The sequence below is a fragment of the Sorex fumeus genome, unplaced genomic scaffold (genome assembly GCF_029834395.1).
Source record: "Sorex fumeus unplaced genomic scaffold, SorFum_2.1 ptg000095l, whole genome shotgun sequence".
Classification (NCBI taxonomy): Eukaryota; Metazoa; Chordata; class Mammalia; order Eulipotyphla; family Soricidae; genus Sorex; species Sorex fumeus.
In genome coordinates, this window is record NW_026606152.1 from 7,100,630 (window position 1) to 7,116,772 (window position 16,143).

Genomic DNA, 16,143 nt, shown 5'->3' on the forward strand with positions numbered 1-16,143 from the left:
CTTTGATTTTCACTGCTTGACCAGTGGTGTTTCAACTTGAAAGATGGCTTGAGCTTCAATGTCAAGGAGGCTTTTGCTATGGAGCAATAGCACAGTGGTAGGGCGTTTGCCTTGAACGCGGGCAACTTGGCCGACCTGAGTTTGATTCCTCCGCCCTTCTCAGAGAGCCCAGCAAACTACTGAGAGTATTTCGCCCTCACGGCAAAGCTGGAAAGCAACCCATAATGTATTTGATGTGCCAAACACAGTAACAAGTCTCACAACGGAGACATTACTGGGCCTGCTCGAGCAAACTGATGAACAATGGGAGTACAGTGGTACAGTGCTATTCCATGTTCCTTATGGATTCAGGTCTGATGTTGAAGTATTCAACCCATTTTGATCTGATTTTTGTACATGGGATTATAAGCTCTGAGTTCATCTTTTACATGTTGCTGGCCAATTTTCCTAGCACTATTTGTTGAAGAGAATTTCCTTGCTCCACTTCATATTTCTTGTTCCCTTATCAAAGATTAAATGTTTATATATTTGAGGGTCCGTGTCAGGATATTCAACTCTATTCCACTGGTTTGAAGATACGTTTTTGTTTCAATAACACACTATTTTAGGGTGAGAGACTGTCTGAGTTCATCATGTCTATCAAGACCATCCATGGTAACTCACAATTCCAGAAGGCCGAATCTAAATGTTGGACATGGGAGTCTCCCGGTGGACAGTTCCACAATGAAATTGACCACATCATATTCAATCGATGGTTTTGCCTGACCGATGTCACTGTTGTCCCAAAATTCCAAACGGGATCAGACCACCATCTCCTTCATGCAAAATTCTACTTCACGAAGCAGGGAGAAAGAGCTGCAAATTTTAAGAAGAGAACTAGAATGATCACCAACTGGGAGCTCTTTGGCACTATTGCTGCAACATGGGAAGATGCCGTCATTGAAAAGATTGATGAGGAATACGACTGAATGGTTCAGTGCCTCCATGATTGTGCGAGGAACACCAAGAGAGAGATAGCCACAAAAAGGCACCTGTCTTCAAAAACTCTTGAGCTTATTCGCCAACGTGGCATGGCACATGCCTGGGGCAACCACAAGCGAACATCCAAGCTCACAAAGCACTGCAGAGAAGCAATAAAAGAAGATCTCAAAGAGAGAAGAGCAGCAGTGCTGGTAGATGCGGCAGAAGCCGGGAAAAGTATTCGCAATGCCCACCTGTCCTTTGCCAACTACCACAACCTCCCACGCTGAGTCATCTCTCTCCTTCTGTGATAACAGAAAAATGAATGAAAAAGAACTGTGCTCATGAATCTCCTCATGGAATAGTTGCTCACTCTTTTATTTTATTTTATTTTATTTTATTTTCATTTTTCGCGTCACACCCAGCAATGCTCAGGGTTTACTTCTGATTCTGCACTCAGAAATTACTCTATCAGTGTTTTGGGAACCATGTGGGATATCAGGGATCAAAACCAGTAGGCTCCATGCAAGATAAATGCCCTACCCAGAAGGCAAATGCCCTACCCGCTGTACACAATTGTTCTTCCAGCTCAAAGTCTCTTACATAAAAATACCAAAATGAATGAGAAATAGCAAGTTTTTGTCATTAATCCACTGAAATTTAAGAATCTATTCATTTCTATTAACTAAAACATGCATAATTATAACCAATATTCCAATTTATAAATAGCATCCATTGTACTTACAAATTGAGGATTATAATATGCAGGTCCTAGTGTGCTGTCACTGTCTGGTGGAAACTGTTTTATAATACTGTCATCCTCACTAATATCATAACCATATGACTGTCCACAAGAAGGAATTGAAGGAACATCAATAATTCTGGAAACTGTAGATAACCTTAAATATTTCTGTAAGAAAACATACCCTTGACTTGAAAGGTGAAAAGGAAACATAAAAAAAAATTTCTTTAATTCCTAAGCTGTAAATATTCCAAACAAATTTGCCCTTCTCTAAATATACACTTATATCTTCATACAGGTGGCTTTCTACACAAGTTTTTTTGGTTTTAGTTTTTTATCCAAGAGCAAATATATTTTAAGCACTGTAATTTATAATACTGTTACTGATAGGGTTTGATGCATAACACATAGTATCATGCCCTCCACCTGAGTACACACTGTTTTCACCATTATTACAGTGTTTTTCTCAGTTTCTGTTGACTTTGGGCATTTGTTATTCCCCTATTTTTTTCTTTATATCCCACATATCTGAGAAATCATTTTATATCTGTCCCTCTGATTAACTTCACTCAGCACAATAGTTTCCAGATCCTTCCCCATAGAAGCATACTGCGTGAGTTCATCTTTAATATTGTGGGTATGTATCATAGTTTCTTTATTCAATTATCTGTCCTTTGACACTTAGGCCGTTTTCAGCGTTTGGCTATTGTGAATAGTGCTGCAATGAATATGGGAGTTCAAACATCTTTTCTAAATAACATTTTGGGGCACTGTGGAGATACAGGCAAAGTATTGTTTTTTCTAATTCTTCTTAAATGCTTCTTCAAGTTTAGTTTGATTGTGATATTTACTCTCTCTAGGATTTCTCTACTTTTTGTGACTCATAAACATTTACAGTATTAAGATATCACTTGATCAACTGTTTTTGTACTGAATTTCATTCATTACTTCACTGTCTAAATTATAGGACTGACACCAACTATTTGCATTCTATGTATTATCAGGGCCTAGCATTGTGTCTGATGCATTCAGTTACTCAGTAGTGGCTGAAAAACCCCTAAAGAGAAAGTGAACCATTCCTTCATCTCCACTTTGAATAGCAGTGTTTAAACACACTTAGAAGCATGAACCCTTTTTGGTGCTCTTTGTCATTGCTGTTATGGTGGTCCACACTCTGCAGTGCTCAGTGCTTGGTCCTTACTCCTTACCCCTTGATCTATCCCAATCAACTTCATGTAAGGCCACTGGGTGACTTTTGTTTTTATTAGTGAAACACCATGAGGTACAGTTGTAGACTAACATATTTTTGTGTTTGTGTTTCAGTTATACAATGATCAAGTACCCATCCCTCCACCAGTGCCCATTCTCCACCAAATGAACCCAGTATCCCTCCCTGCTCTCGTTCCCCACCACTCCGCCCCACCTCTATGGCAGGGCATTCCCTTTTGCTCTCTCTTTCCTTTAGGGTGTTGTGGTTGGCAATAGAGGTATTGAGTGACCACCATGTTCGGTCTATAGTCTACTTTCAGCTCGCATCTCGCAACCCGAGCGAGTCCTCCAAATACCCTTTATTTGATGTTCCCTTCTCTATTTGAGCTGCCTTTTCTCCCAGCATGTGCTGCCGGCTTCCAAGCTGTGGAGCAGACCTTCTGGTACTTATCTTAACTATTCTTAGGTGTTTGTCTCCCATTCTGTTACTTTATATTCCCCAGATGACTGCAGTCTTTCTGTGTCTGTCCCTCTCTTTCTGACACATTTCACTTAGCATGATACTTTTCATGTAGAAACACTTTGTTTGCAAATGTCATGACTTCTTCCTTTCTAACTGCTACATAGTATTCCATTGTGTATATGTACCAAAATTTCTTTAACCAGTCATCTGTTCTCGGGCATACGGTTTTTTTCCAGATTTTAGCTATTGTGAACAGTGCAGCAATGAACAAAGAAGTGCAGATATCATTTCGACTGCATTTTTTTGCCTCTTCGGGATATATTCCCAGGAGTGGTATTGCTGGGTCAAATGGGACCTTTATTTCTAATTTTTTGAGAATCATCCATACTGTTTTCCAAAAGGGCTGACCCAGTCAACATTTCCCCCAGCAGTGCACTGGGTTACTTTTTTTTTTTTTTTGCTTTTTGGGTCACACCCGGCGATGCACAGGGGTTACTCCTGGTTCTGCACTCAGAAGTTACACCTGGCAGTGCTCAGGGGACCATATGCGATGCTGGGAATAGAACCCGGGTTGGCTGCGTGCAAGGCAAACACCCTACTCGCTGTGCTATCTCTCCATCCCCTGGGTGACTTTTTTTAATTGGCTTTTTTGTTCACTATAAGACATTGGACATAATGATAGAATTATAATAAGCAAAAATGAATTCAGATGTTAAAACAGATTTAAAGGGGCTGGAGCGATAGCACAGCGGGTAGGGCCTTTGCCTTGCACGCAGCCAACATGGCCAACCCAGGTTCGATTCCCAGCATCCCATATGGTCCCCTGAGCACTGCCAGGAGTAATTCCTGACTGCATGAGCCAGGAGTAACCCCTGAGCATCACTGGGTGTGATCCAAAAAGCAAAAAAAAAAAAAAAAGATTTAAAAGACAGTATATTCAAGTGGTACAGCATGGAAAGTATCATGCTAAGCAAAATGAGTCAGAAAGAGAGGGATAGACATAGAAAGATTGCATTCATCTGGAGGATATAAAGTAACAAAATATGAGATTAATACCCAAGAATAGCTGAGATCAGCACCAGAAGTATTACTCCATAGCTTAGAGGCCAGCCGGGCATTCTAGGGGAAAGGGCAGCTCAGATAAGAGAAGGGAGCACCAAATAAAGGGTGTTTGGAGGATCCTCCCAGGAGGGAAGATGCATGTTGAAAGTAACTATGGACTGAACATGTCTGCCACTCAATGCCTCTTTTTCAAGCCACAACACCCAAAAGGAGAGAGAGAACAAAAGGGAATGCCCTGCCTCAGAGGCAGGGTGGGATGGGAGAGATGGGGGTGGGAGGGATATTATCCATGGTGGTGGAAAATGGGCACTGGTGGAGGGATGGGTATCTGATCATTGTATAATCAAAACCCAAGCACAAAAATTTGTAAATCTACAACTGTACCTCATGGTGTTTCACTAATAAAAATTTTTTAAAAAGACACTATTTTAGAAGCCAGACATGTGGAAGGCCTGGTTTGTACAGCACATTCGTTGTATATTCAAGGCTCTAAATTTAATCACCTGTATCACATGGCCCCTGAGCACCACTGAGGTCTTAGCAATGCTGGGTCTGAAGTGGACCCCACAATGATTTTTTTTAAATCTAAAGTTTTCAAATCAAATATTTGCTTAACTCCAGACTAATTATAATATAGATACTAATAAACATACTAATTTTAATATCAAGGAATTTATGTATAGCTAACAGTACATAAAATATTAAACCCTGTTCTTTTTTTAAACTTAGGACATTCCTTTATTTTTTCCTTATTTATTTTTATTTTTTTATTTTTTAATTGAATCACTATGAGATACAGTTACATGATTGAGTTTCAATCATACAATGATCGAACACCCATCCCTTCACCAACGTGCATTTTCCACCACCAATATCCCCAATATCCCTCCCACCATCCCCACCCCATTCCACCCCCTGCCTCTGTGGTAGGCACCTTCCTTCTTACTCTCTCTCTACTTTTGCACATCATGGTTTGAAAATCAGATACTGAGAGGCCTAAGTCTACTTTCAGCACACATCTCTTATCCCGAGCAATCCCTCCAAGCATCATTGACTTTGTGATCCCTTCTCCATCCAACTGCCTTCTCCCCCAGCATATGAGGCAGATTTCAACTGTGGAGCAATCCTCCTACCCCTTTTCTCTACTGTCCTTGGGTGTTAGTCTCCCTTTATGTTACTTTATATTCCACAAATGAGTGCAGTCATTCCATGTCTGTTCCTGACTTTCTGATTCGTTTCACTTAGCATGATACTCTCCATCCACTTACAGGAAATTTTCATGACTTCATCTTTTCTAACAGCTGCATAATGTTTCATTGTGTAGATATACCATAGATTAAACCCTATTCTTTTTTTTGAAATTAAAATAAATATCATTAAAAGCACGTACTGATTGAAGACGCTCTTTAGCTTCTGGTATTTTTCTGTCCATAATATCGATTCCAGGATAAGACTGATTGTACCTTGTTGGTCCTGGAGTATCTGAAATAAACTTCTGAAAACGTTTCTCTCGGTTTTGTAGACTATGGCCTCCTTTAATATTACACTGAATTGGAGAAAAATTAGAAAAAGCAATCAAACTAATCATCTTTCAACTAATAAACAAAATATTAATATAACTAATATCTTTAAAGTATAGCCTAAGAAGCCCCTGGAGTGATAGCACAGCGATAGGGCGTTTGCCTTGCATGCAGCCAGCCCGGCCGAGCCCGGTTAGATTCCTCTGCCCCTCTCAGAGAGCCCGGCAAGCTACCGAGAGTATCTCACCCGCACAGTAAAGCCTGGCAAGCTACCCATGACATATTCAATATGCCAAACACAGTAACAAGTCTCAAAATGGAGATGTTACTGGACCTGCTAGAGCAAATCAATGAACAATGGGAGGACAGTGACAGTGACAGTAACAGCCTAAGAAATTTAAGGCTATCTACTGAGGTCACAATTCTTGTAAAAGAGAATGATAGAAGGGAAAATTTAACTTCAAACTATTAACTTAAAAACCTTAACTTCAAACTAAAACTAAATGTACTTAGAATGTCAAAAGAATGGAAGAAAACTTTTTGAAACAGAAACCAGAGACCAAAATATCTCCACAACTAGAGGGAAAATAGCATATATGTTTGAAGGCTCCTGAAGAATTTCTGCATCTGGTGTAAACTAAAATTGCTTGTATTCATGCAGCAGAGAAAAGGGAAAAATTTTTTAAATGTTTCTCGTTTTCTAGTTTTTTGAGAATGGTCCATATTGTTTTCCCAAAAGGCTGAACCAGTCGGTATTCCCACCAGCAATTAATGAGGGTCCCTCTTTTCCCCACATCCATGCCAGAACTAGTTGTTCTTGTTCATCTGTATGTGTGCCAGTCTCTGTGGCATGAGATGATATCTCACTGTTTTTTAGGTTTGCATCTCCCTGATTATTAGTTACATAGAGCATTTTTTCATGTGCCTTTTGGCCATTAAAATTTCTTCTTTGATGAAATTTCTGTTCATTTCTTCTCCCCATTATTTGATGGCATTGGAGGTTTTTTTTCCTTGTACAATTCTGCTAGTGTTTTGTATTACCTGGACATTAACCCCTTGTCAGTTGGGTATTGGGTAAATATTCTTTTCCATTCTGTGGATTCTCTCTGTATTTTTGGTCACTGTCTCTTTTGAGGTGCAGAACCTTCTTAGTTTAATGTAGTTCCATTTGTTAATCTTTGTTCCACTTGCTTGATCAGCAGTGTTTCATCTTTGAAGATGTCTTAAGTTTCAATGGCATCGAGGGTTTTGCCTATTTTTTCCATGTACCTTATGTATTCAGGTCTGATGTTAAAGTTTTTAACCCAATTTGATCTGATTTTTGTGCATGGCATTAGGTAGAGGTCTGAGTTCATTTTTCACATGTGACTGTCCAGTTTTCCAAGCACCACTTGTTGAAGGGTTTCACTTGCTCCACTTCATATTTCTTGCTCTCTCATCAAAGATTAAGTGATCATATATTTGAAAGTCTGTGACAGTATATTCAATTCTGTTTCATTGGTCTGCGGATCTGTTTCTAGTTCAATGCCATGCTGTTTTAATTACGGCTACTTTGTAGTACAGTTTAAAGTTGGGGAAGGTGATACCTCTCATCTTCTTTCCCCCAAGAGTTGCTTTAACAATTCGTGGAGGTTTGTTGTTCCATATGAATGTCAGGAGTGTTTGACCAATTTCTTTGAAAAATGTCATGGGTATCCTTATAGGGACCATATTGAACCTGTAAAATGTTTTGAGGAGTATTACTATTTTGACTATGTTAATTCTCCCAATCCATGAGCAGGGGGTGTGTTTCCATTTTCTTGTATCCTCTTTTATTTTTTGAAGTGGCATTCTTGTAGGTCTCTTTTTACAGGTCCTTTACCTCCTTAGGTTCTCAGGCACTTGGATTTTCTGTGGCACAATTGTGAATGGGATTAATTTTTTAATATCACTTTCTTCTCGTTCATTATTTGCATATAAGGAAGACATGGACTTTGGTGTATTGATTTTGTAACCTGCCACTCTACTATACACATCTATTGTTTCTATGAGCTGTTTGGTACAGACTTTAGGATTCTCTAAGTACAGTATCATGTCACCTTCAAATAGTGAGAGCTTGACTTCTTCCTCTCCTATCTGAATGCACTTAATGTTTTTTTCTTCCCTAACTTCTATGGCTAGTACTTTCAGTACTGTACTAAAAAGAAGTGGAGAGAGTGGGTATCCTTGGCTTGTCCCTGATCTTGAAGAGAAGGCTTTTAGTGTTTCCCTATTGAGAATAATGCTTGCCGTGGGTTTTTGGTAGATGGCTTTGATTATATTGAGGAAAGTTCCTCTGAATCCCATTTTGTTGAGAGTTTTTATCATGAATAGGTGCTGAATCTTGTCAAAAACTTTTTCTGCATCCCATTCGACCCATTCATGGGAATATACCCTCAAGCAAAGTAAAGTAAAGGCCCTCCCGTTGATCATTGATTTGCTCGAGCGGGCCCAGTAACGTCTCCATTGGAGACTTTGTTGTTACTGTGTCTGGCATATCAAATACGTCACGGGGAGCTTGCCAGGCTCTGCCGTGCGGGCGAGATACTCTCGGTAGCTTGCCGGGCTCTTCGAGAGGGGCAGAGGAATTGAACTCGGGTCAGCCATGTTGGCTGCGTGCAAGGCAAACGCCTTACCACTGAACACACAGCAGAAACGCCATCTGCATTTCTATGTTCATTGCAGCACTACTCACAATAGCCAGAATCTGGAAACAACCTGAGTGCCCAAGAACAGACATATAGGTAAATAACTATGGTGCATCTACACATGGAATATTACATAGCTGCTAGGAAAAATGAAGTTCATGAACTTTGCATATAAATGGATAGACTTGGAGAGTATCATGTTGAATGGAAATGAGTCAGAAGGAGAGGGACAGATATAGAATGACTGCATTCATTTGTGGGAAGGAAAACGGGTCAGGTCAATTGTTGGTCAATGTTGTGGACGATAAGTGTAGTTAAGATAGAGGGGAGTCCATTGTGACAATACTAGTTGGAAATGATCACTCTGGACAAGAACTAAGTGTTGAAAGCAGATAAAGGGATATAGATGACAGCCTTTCAGCATCTGTATTGCAAACCATAATGCCTGTGTGTGTGTGTGTGAGAGAGAGAGAGAGAGAGAGAGAGAGAGAGAGAGAGAAACAGAAGGAGGTGCCTGCCACAGAGGCAGGCTGGGGTGGGGAGTGGCTAGAATGGTGGGAGGGAAACTGGGTACACTGGTGCTGGGAAATTTCACTGGTGGAGGGATGGGTGTTGGAACATTGTGTGACCATGAACAATTTTGAAATGCTCTATCTCAGTGTGAGTCAATAAAAAAAAAATCTTGCTCATAATTCACGATCTTTAGGAATAACAATTTGGTTATTTTCATAGATATTTAATTAGTTTTTCTGTTTTGTTTTTTATTTTTAATTTAAAACCAGCTATGCTCAGGACATACTCTAGCTCTGGGCTTAGGGAATCACTCCTGGTAGACTCAGAAGTCCATAATGCATGCATGAAATCAAACCCAGATCTGATGATGAGTGGTATCCACTACTCTTTCTCTTCTCTCTCTTCTCTCTGTCTCTGTCTCTATCTCTCTCTCAATCTATCTCTCCCTCCCTCATATGTAGTTTGGCTTCGCTATTGGCATTGAGTCATTGAAGGTGACTCTGATTCAGAGTCATGAAGTATTCTACCTATATTTTTACTCAATATAATTTATGGATTGAGGTCTAATATTTATGTCTTTAATTCAGTTTGAATTGACACTTTTGTGTGGTGTGAAGAGAGATCTGAGTTCATCCTTACATATTACTGTCCAGTTTTCTCAACACAATTTGTTGAAAAGGCTTTTCTTTCACCACATCATACTCTTTGACCCTCTATCAAAGATTAAATATGCAAATATATCTCTAGGTTTTCCATTCTACGCCATTAGACTTAGAGTCTATCTTTATTCCACTGCCATATCATTTTTATTACTAAATCTTTGTAGTATAATTTAAAAGTGGAGAAAGTAAACCTCACATTTTCTTTTTTCCCAAGGATTTCTTTAGCTATTTTTGGAGTTAGAAGTGTTTTACTCCACATAAATTTCAAGGGTATCTCAAAAGATCTAGAGTCCTGGCTGTCCAGGTCTTTCTTCTTAACACTAGTTTCGCTGTTTCACATAAGTTCTGGTAGTATGTATATTTATTCTCATTTGTTTTCAGGAATATTATGATTTCTCCTTTGACCTTCTAGTTGTTTAGTACTAAAATAATTTCCGTTTGGATTTCCTCCCATTTCTGTTTATGATATAATTCCACTTTCAAAGCATCATATTATGAGAGGATAATTGATACAATTTCTTTTTTATTTTATGGAGATATGCTTCTGATCCAGAATATCGTCTCTTTTGGAGAATGCTCAATGAGTACTTGAGAAGAATGTGTACTCATCTTTTAGGTGGGTGAGGAGTCCTACAGAATTTGTTAGACCCATATCTTCCATTTATTGTTTCCTTCAAAGCATTATTTCTTTGTTTAGTTTTAGCCATTTGATATATCCAGAAGCAATAAAAAAGTGTTAAAATATCCAAAAATTATTGTATTGTTGTCAGTATTTTTCTTGATGTTTGATAGTAGATAGTTTAAGATCACTGGAAACATATATGTTTAGGAGTGTGAATTTTGATTCATTGACCACTTGATTATTGAGAAATGACTATTCCTATCTTTTATGGTATTTTGTAATTTAAAGTCCATGTTTCACCTTGCCTTTTTAAGAGAACTGTTTGCCTGCATGATTGTTTTCCAGACTTTGACTTAAAGCCTGTGTTTACCCTGACTGTTTTTTTTTTTCCCCCTTTATTTTATTTTATTTTTTTTAAAGTTGTAGATTTACAATTTTTTGTGCTTTGGTTTCAATTATACAATGATCAGATACCCATCCCTCCACCAGTGCCCATTTTCCACCACCATGGATAATATCCCTCCCACCCCCATCCCCCCATCCCCCCGTCTCTGTGGCAGGGCAATCCCCTGTGTTCTCTCTCTCCTTTTGGGTGTTGTGGTCTGCAAAAGAGGCATTGAGTGGCAAACATGTTCAGTCCATAGTCTACTTTCGACATGCATCTCCCCTCCTGGGAGGATCCTCCAAACATCCTTTATTTGGTGCTCCCTTCTCTATCTGAATAGCCCTTTCCTCTAGGATACCCGGCTGGCCTCTAAGTTATGGAGTAATCCTCCTGGTGCTGATCTCAGCTATTCTTGGGTATTAATCTCATACTTTGTTACTTTATATCCCCCAGATGAATGCAATCTTTCTATGTCTATCCCTCTCTTTCTGACTCATTTCGCTTAGCATGATACTTTCCATATTGTACCACTTGTATGTAAATTTCATGACTTCATCTTTTCCAAGAGCTACATAGTACTCCATTGTGTAGATGTACCAAAGTTTCTTTAACCAGTCATCTGTTCTTGGGCATTCAGGTTTCTTCCAGTTTCTGGCTATTGTAAAGAGGGCTGCAATGAACAAACACGTGCAGATGTCACTTCGACTATACATTTTTGCCTCTCTGGGATATATTCCCAGGAGTGGTATTGCTGGGTCAAATGGGAGCTCAATTTCTAATTTTTTGAGAATCGTCCATACTGTTTTCCAGAAGGGCTGAACCAGTGGAATCAACCTCCCAAACTTCAAACTGTACTACAAAGCAGTAATAATTAAAACAGCATGGTACTGGAACAAAGGCAGAACTGCAGACCAATGGAACAGGGTTGAATACACTGACATCTCTCCTCAATCATATGCTCATCTAATCTTTGATAAAGGTGCAAGTAATGTGAAGTGGAGTAAGGAAAGCCTCTTTAATAAATTGTGTTGGCATCACTGGACGGCTACATGCAAAAAAATAGGCTCAGAACTCTGCCTAACACCATGTACAAAAGTAAGATCAAAATGGATTAAAGACCTCAACATCAGACCAGAAACCATAAGGTACATTGAAGATAAAGTTGGCAAAACCCTCCATGACATTGAAGCTAATGGTATCTTCAAAGATGCCACGCCACTGGCCGAGCAAGTGAAAACAGAGATAGATAAATGGGACTATCTTAAACTAAGAAGCTTCTGCACCTCCAAAGAAACAGTGACCAAAATACAAAGACAGTCTACAGAATGGGAAAGGATATTCACCGAATACACATCTGACAAGGGGTTGATATCCAGGATATACAAAATACTGGTTAAACTCCACAAGAAGAAAACATCCAACCCCATCCAAAAATGGGGCAATGAAATGAACAGAAACTTTCTCAAAGAAGAAATCCGAATGGCAAAAAAGCACATGAGAAAATGCTCTACATCATTAATCATCAGGGAGATGCAGATCAAAACCACAATGAGATACCATCTCACACCTCAGAGACTGGCCCAAATTCAAAAGAACAAAAGCAACCGATGCTGGCGTGGATGTGGCGAGAAAGGGACCCTGACTGTTGAGATTTGTTTCTTGTAAGCCACAGAAAATGGGGTTTAGTTTTCCAATCTAGCCTAAAATTCGGTGTCTCTTGTTTGGTAAATTCAGTCCATTGACATTGAGATTCACTTGATCACTTGATCACTTGACATTCTGTTACTCATCGATTTGCTTGAGTGGGCGCCAGCAACATCTCCATTCATCCCTGCCACGTGCTAGTGTAGCCCAATGGCATCTGCTCGCTCCAGGAACATGAAGAACCTCAAACCGTTTGCTCAGGGTCTTAACAAAGAAGTCTGACCATCTCATAGGTGGGCGGCAACTCGATCTTTTGACATACCGTGAAATCCAGTTGCTAATGGCTCAGAGGTCGTCTTCAAATCGCATTACGTTCCAACCCATCTGATTTTCAACGCCTTGGCAAATGATGTTCTTGATGACTAAAGGAGGTCAAAACTCTGGATTCCTTCTCTCACTTGAGTGAAAACTGATACTCCAAGCATAGCTCTTTCAATTCCTCTTTGGGAAACCCGAATAGCGTTCTCATCCTGTTTTTGTGGGGCTCGGGTCTCTTAGGCATATGTTAACGAAAGAAGAATGGTGGAGTCGAAGAGACGTGTCCAGAGCTGGAGGTTCTTTGTCCTCTTAACAACTTCTTCAACGCACTTGAAGGTGTTCCATGCTGCTCTCTTCCTCCTGCACAACTCAGGTGCCAGGTCGTTCGTCATGTTGAGTTCTCAACCTAGATACACATAACTGCTGCATTCGGAGATGTTCATTCCATTGAGAGCGAATTGAACGTCAGGAACAAGTCTGTTTCTCGTGAACATTGTCTTCGTGAGATTCAGCTGCAGTCCAACCTTTCCACATTTATGGTCGAAATCAGCCAGCATTCATGCCGCTTGGCTAATGTTTGGTGTTATTTTAATGATGTCATCAGCAAAACGGAGGTGGTGTAGTTGCTGACCGTCTATCTTCACTCCAATTCCTTCCCATTCCAGTCATCACATGACATTCTCGATGGTGGCACTGAAGAGTTTCGGTGAAATGGTATCACCCTGCCAAACCCCTCTCTTTATGTCGATTATCACTTTCTTGTAGAATGGGGAAATCCTGTTAGTGAATTCGTAATACAGTTCACGGAGGATCCTGATGTAAGTAAGATTGAGATTACTGAAAGGATTTATTGATACCTTTTCACAGAAACCATGTGTGATTGTGAGGTTTGTCTTGTTATTAAAGTATTTCCTTTAATGTTTCTTGCAAAACTGATTTTGAAGCTATGAAGTTCCTAAGCTGTTGCTTTTCCATAAAACAATACTATTCAAATCTGAACTATAGTCTAATTGGATAGTGATTCTTGATGAGGCATTCATTTCATTCAGCTTTTTAACTATCTCATATCTTCTGGACCATAGATTCATTTGATAAATCAGCTGTGTATCTTTTGAGTTTTCCTTTGTATGTGAGTTTTTTCTTTTATATTGATGCTTGCAGTATTCTGTCTCTGCATTTGCTTTACATCATTCTGATTACAATGTATCTTATATTTTTAAAATATGGATCTGTTTAGGCTGGGAGCCTCCAGGCCTTCTGAGTCTGGGTGCATGCACTAAACAATTGGAAAATTTCATCTATGATTTTTTAGATAACTGCTTTTTCATTAAATTCAACTTTCTGTTCCTCAGGGACAGAGTTATTGTTATATTGTTCCTCTTGAACTCATTCAATAGTTCTCTGGTGAACTGTTCATTTCTTTTGATGCTTCTTCCACATTCTATTGTTTTCTAGCAGTTTCCTGCATCCCATATTGGACTTCTCCAATTTTTTATTCAGCTATTTTTATTCAGCATGCTACTGAAAGTTTCATTGAGTTTTTTATTTCACCTATCATATTCTTTAGATCAGTCTCTTCTGTTTGTAGATTTCTCAGTTCTCTCATATTTTCTTGTGCTTCATTGACTAACATACCACTGTTTCTTAGAGCTCATTAAACATCCACATCATGGGGTCTGTAAAGTTATTATCCAAGAGGTTATAGTGTTGAATGGTGCTGGGAGAATTTTCTTCACTCCTTGGGCTTTTACACTGTTTCTGCACTGTTCCTGTTGTCCTCTGGGATGAATCCTCACAGTTCATTCCATGGAAGTGCTCTGGGAGATTCATATACTAGAAGTGGTTAAGATTTCCCCAGAACTGTGAACTTATACCTGGGATATTATTGTATGCTACTTGAGGTTGGAGGAGTAAAAGCCTCACATATTTGTACATGCCCATTGTGGGTCTATGTGAATTCGCTGAGCTGGAGAAGCACTGCAAGCTGCTGGTCCCTGGAGTTCTTCTGGTTTAGAAGTTAGTGTAGAACTTCAAGCTGTAGTCCAAGCACAAGCTCCAGTCTGACTCCACAGTTTGTGGTCAAGGTGGCTCACTCACTGTGAATTGGCTGAGTTGAATAAGATGTTGCAAGTAGCCAATCCCTGGAGCTTCATTGGGAAGGAGGATGGGTAGTGCTTTGGGTACATTCTTTATATATTTTGATGCTCCTTCATTTGGTTCATATGTGTTGATTATTTGAGAGGACTTTTGATGACTTTTTATTTAATAATTATGTAATGTCTATCCCTGCCTCTTGTTACCTTCTTAGGTTAAAGTGTATCATTTAAATTAAATATTAAATCACCATGATTTACATAGTTATGTATAGTTTGGTTTCAGGAGTAATATTCCAACATCAATTTCAGCACTAGTGTTAACTTTCCTTCACCAATGTCCCCAGGTTTCCTCCCACCTCTCAGCCTGCCTACTTAACAGGCATAATTTTAAGGTTGGTTATTGTAGTTTGGATCTAATGTCTGATGTTCCTGCCTTTTAAAAATGGCTAGGGGCTGGAGCAATAGCACAGCAGGTATTGAATGCGGCCAACCCTGGTTCAATTCCCAGCATCCCATAAGTTCCCCTGAGCACCGCCAGGGGTAATTCCTGAGTGCAGAGCCAGGAGTAACCCCTGTGCATCGCCAGGTGGACCCAAAAAGCAAAAAAATTAAAAAATTAAGAAAATTTTAAAAATTAAAAAAAAAATAAAAATGGCTATTTGCCTGATTAATTACTCTCCCACTTTGACTTTGATTTTATTTTTCTTTGTAACATTTTTATGGAGGAAAACACCCAGTGGTGCTAAGGGCTTACTCCTGCCTCTGTGCTCAGGCTCATTCCAGGTGGTCTGGGGACCATATAGGATATCAGGGATCAAACCAAGCACCCTTCCTGCTGTCTCCAGTCCCTCTCTGTTGGACTTATATTTTCCTTATGCAGGCTGTAAAAGGTTAGCTTTTGTTGTCTAATATAGCTTATCACTCTAACTTTTGATTAGTGAGTTCACTAACTGACATTTAGTGAAATCATTGATATGCAATAATTTATTATCATTTTCTGTGTGAATTGTGGGTTTTATTTTCATATGTCTTTGTTGTTTTATACTTCTCTTAATTTCTTCCCTTATATTTTAATACCTCTCATTGGGGTAGTGATCTAGTTCCATTTACATTTTGTTGTTTTCTTCTTCTAAGTACTTTTGTTATGAGGCCTACATTTAAGATCATCAATTTATAGTCCGCTGTAACTGAAAACAAGCAAATCTTGACTCCACTGTTATACTTCCTTTCTCCTACATTTTCAAATTTTTATATATTTCACCAATTTCAAGTGATATGTGT

The 16,143-nt window shown here is 39.3% G+C and overlaps 1 protein-coding gene across 1 annotated transcript in view; it reads right to left on the minus strand.

Annotated features, from left to right (window-relative positions):
• The window catches only part of STPG2 (sperm tail PG-rich repeat containing 2), a 254,233-nt gene that overhangs the window by 227,243 nt on the left and 10,847 nt on the right, over nucleotides 1–16,143 (minus strand). The window contains exons 3-4 of the mRNA XM_056132707.1: nucleotides 5,827–5,982; nucleotides 1,706–1,870 (exon numbers count right to left, since the gene is read on the minus strand). Of these exons, the coding sequence (XP_055988682.1) occupies nucleotides 1,706–1,870; nucleotides 5,827–5,982 (321 nt within the window). The remainder of the gene's footprint in view (nucleotides 1–1,705; nucleotides 1,871–5,826; nucleotides 5,983–16,143) is intronic.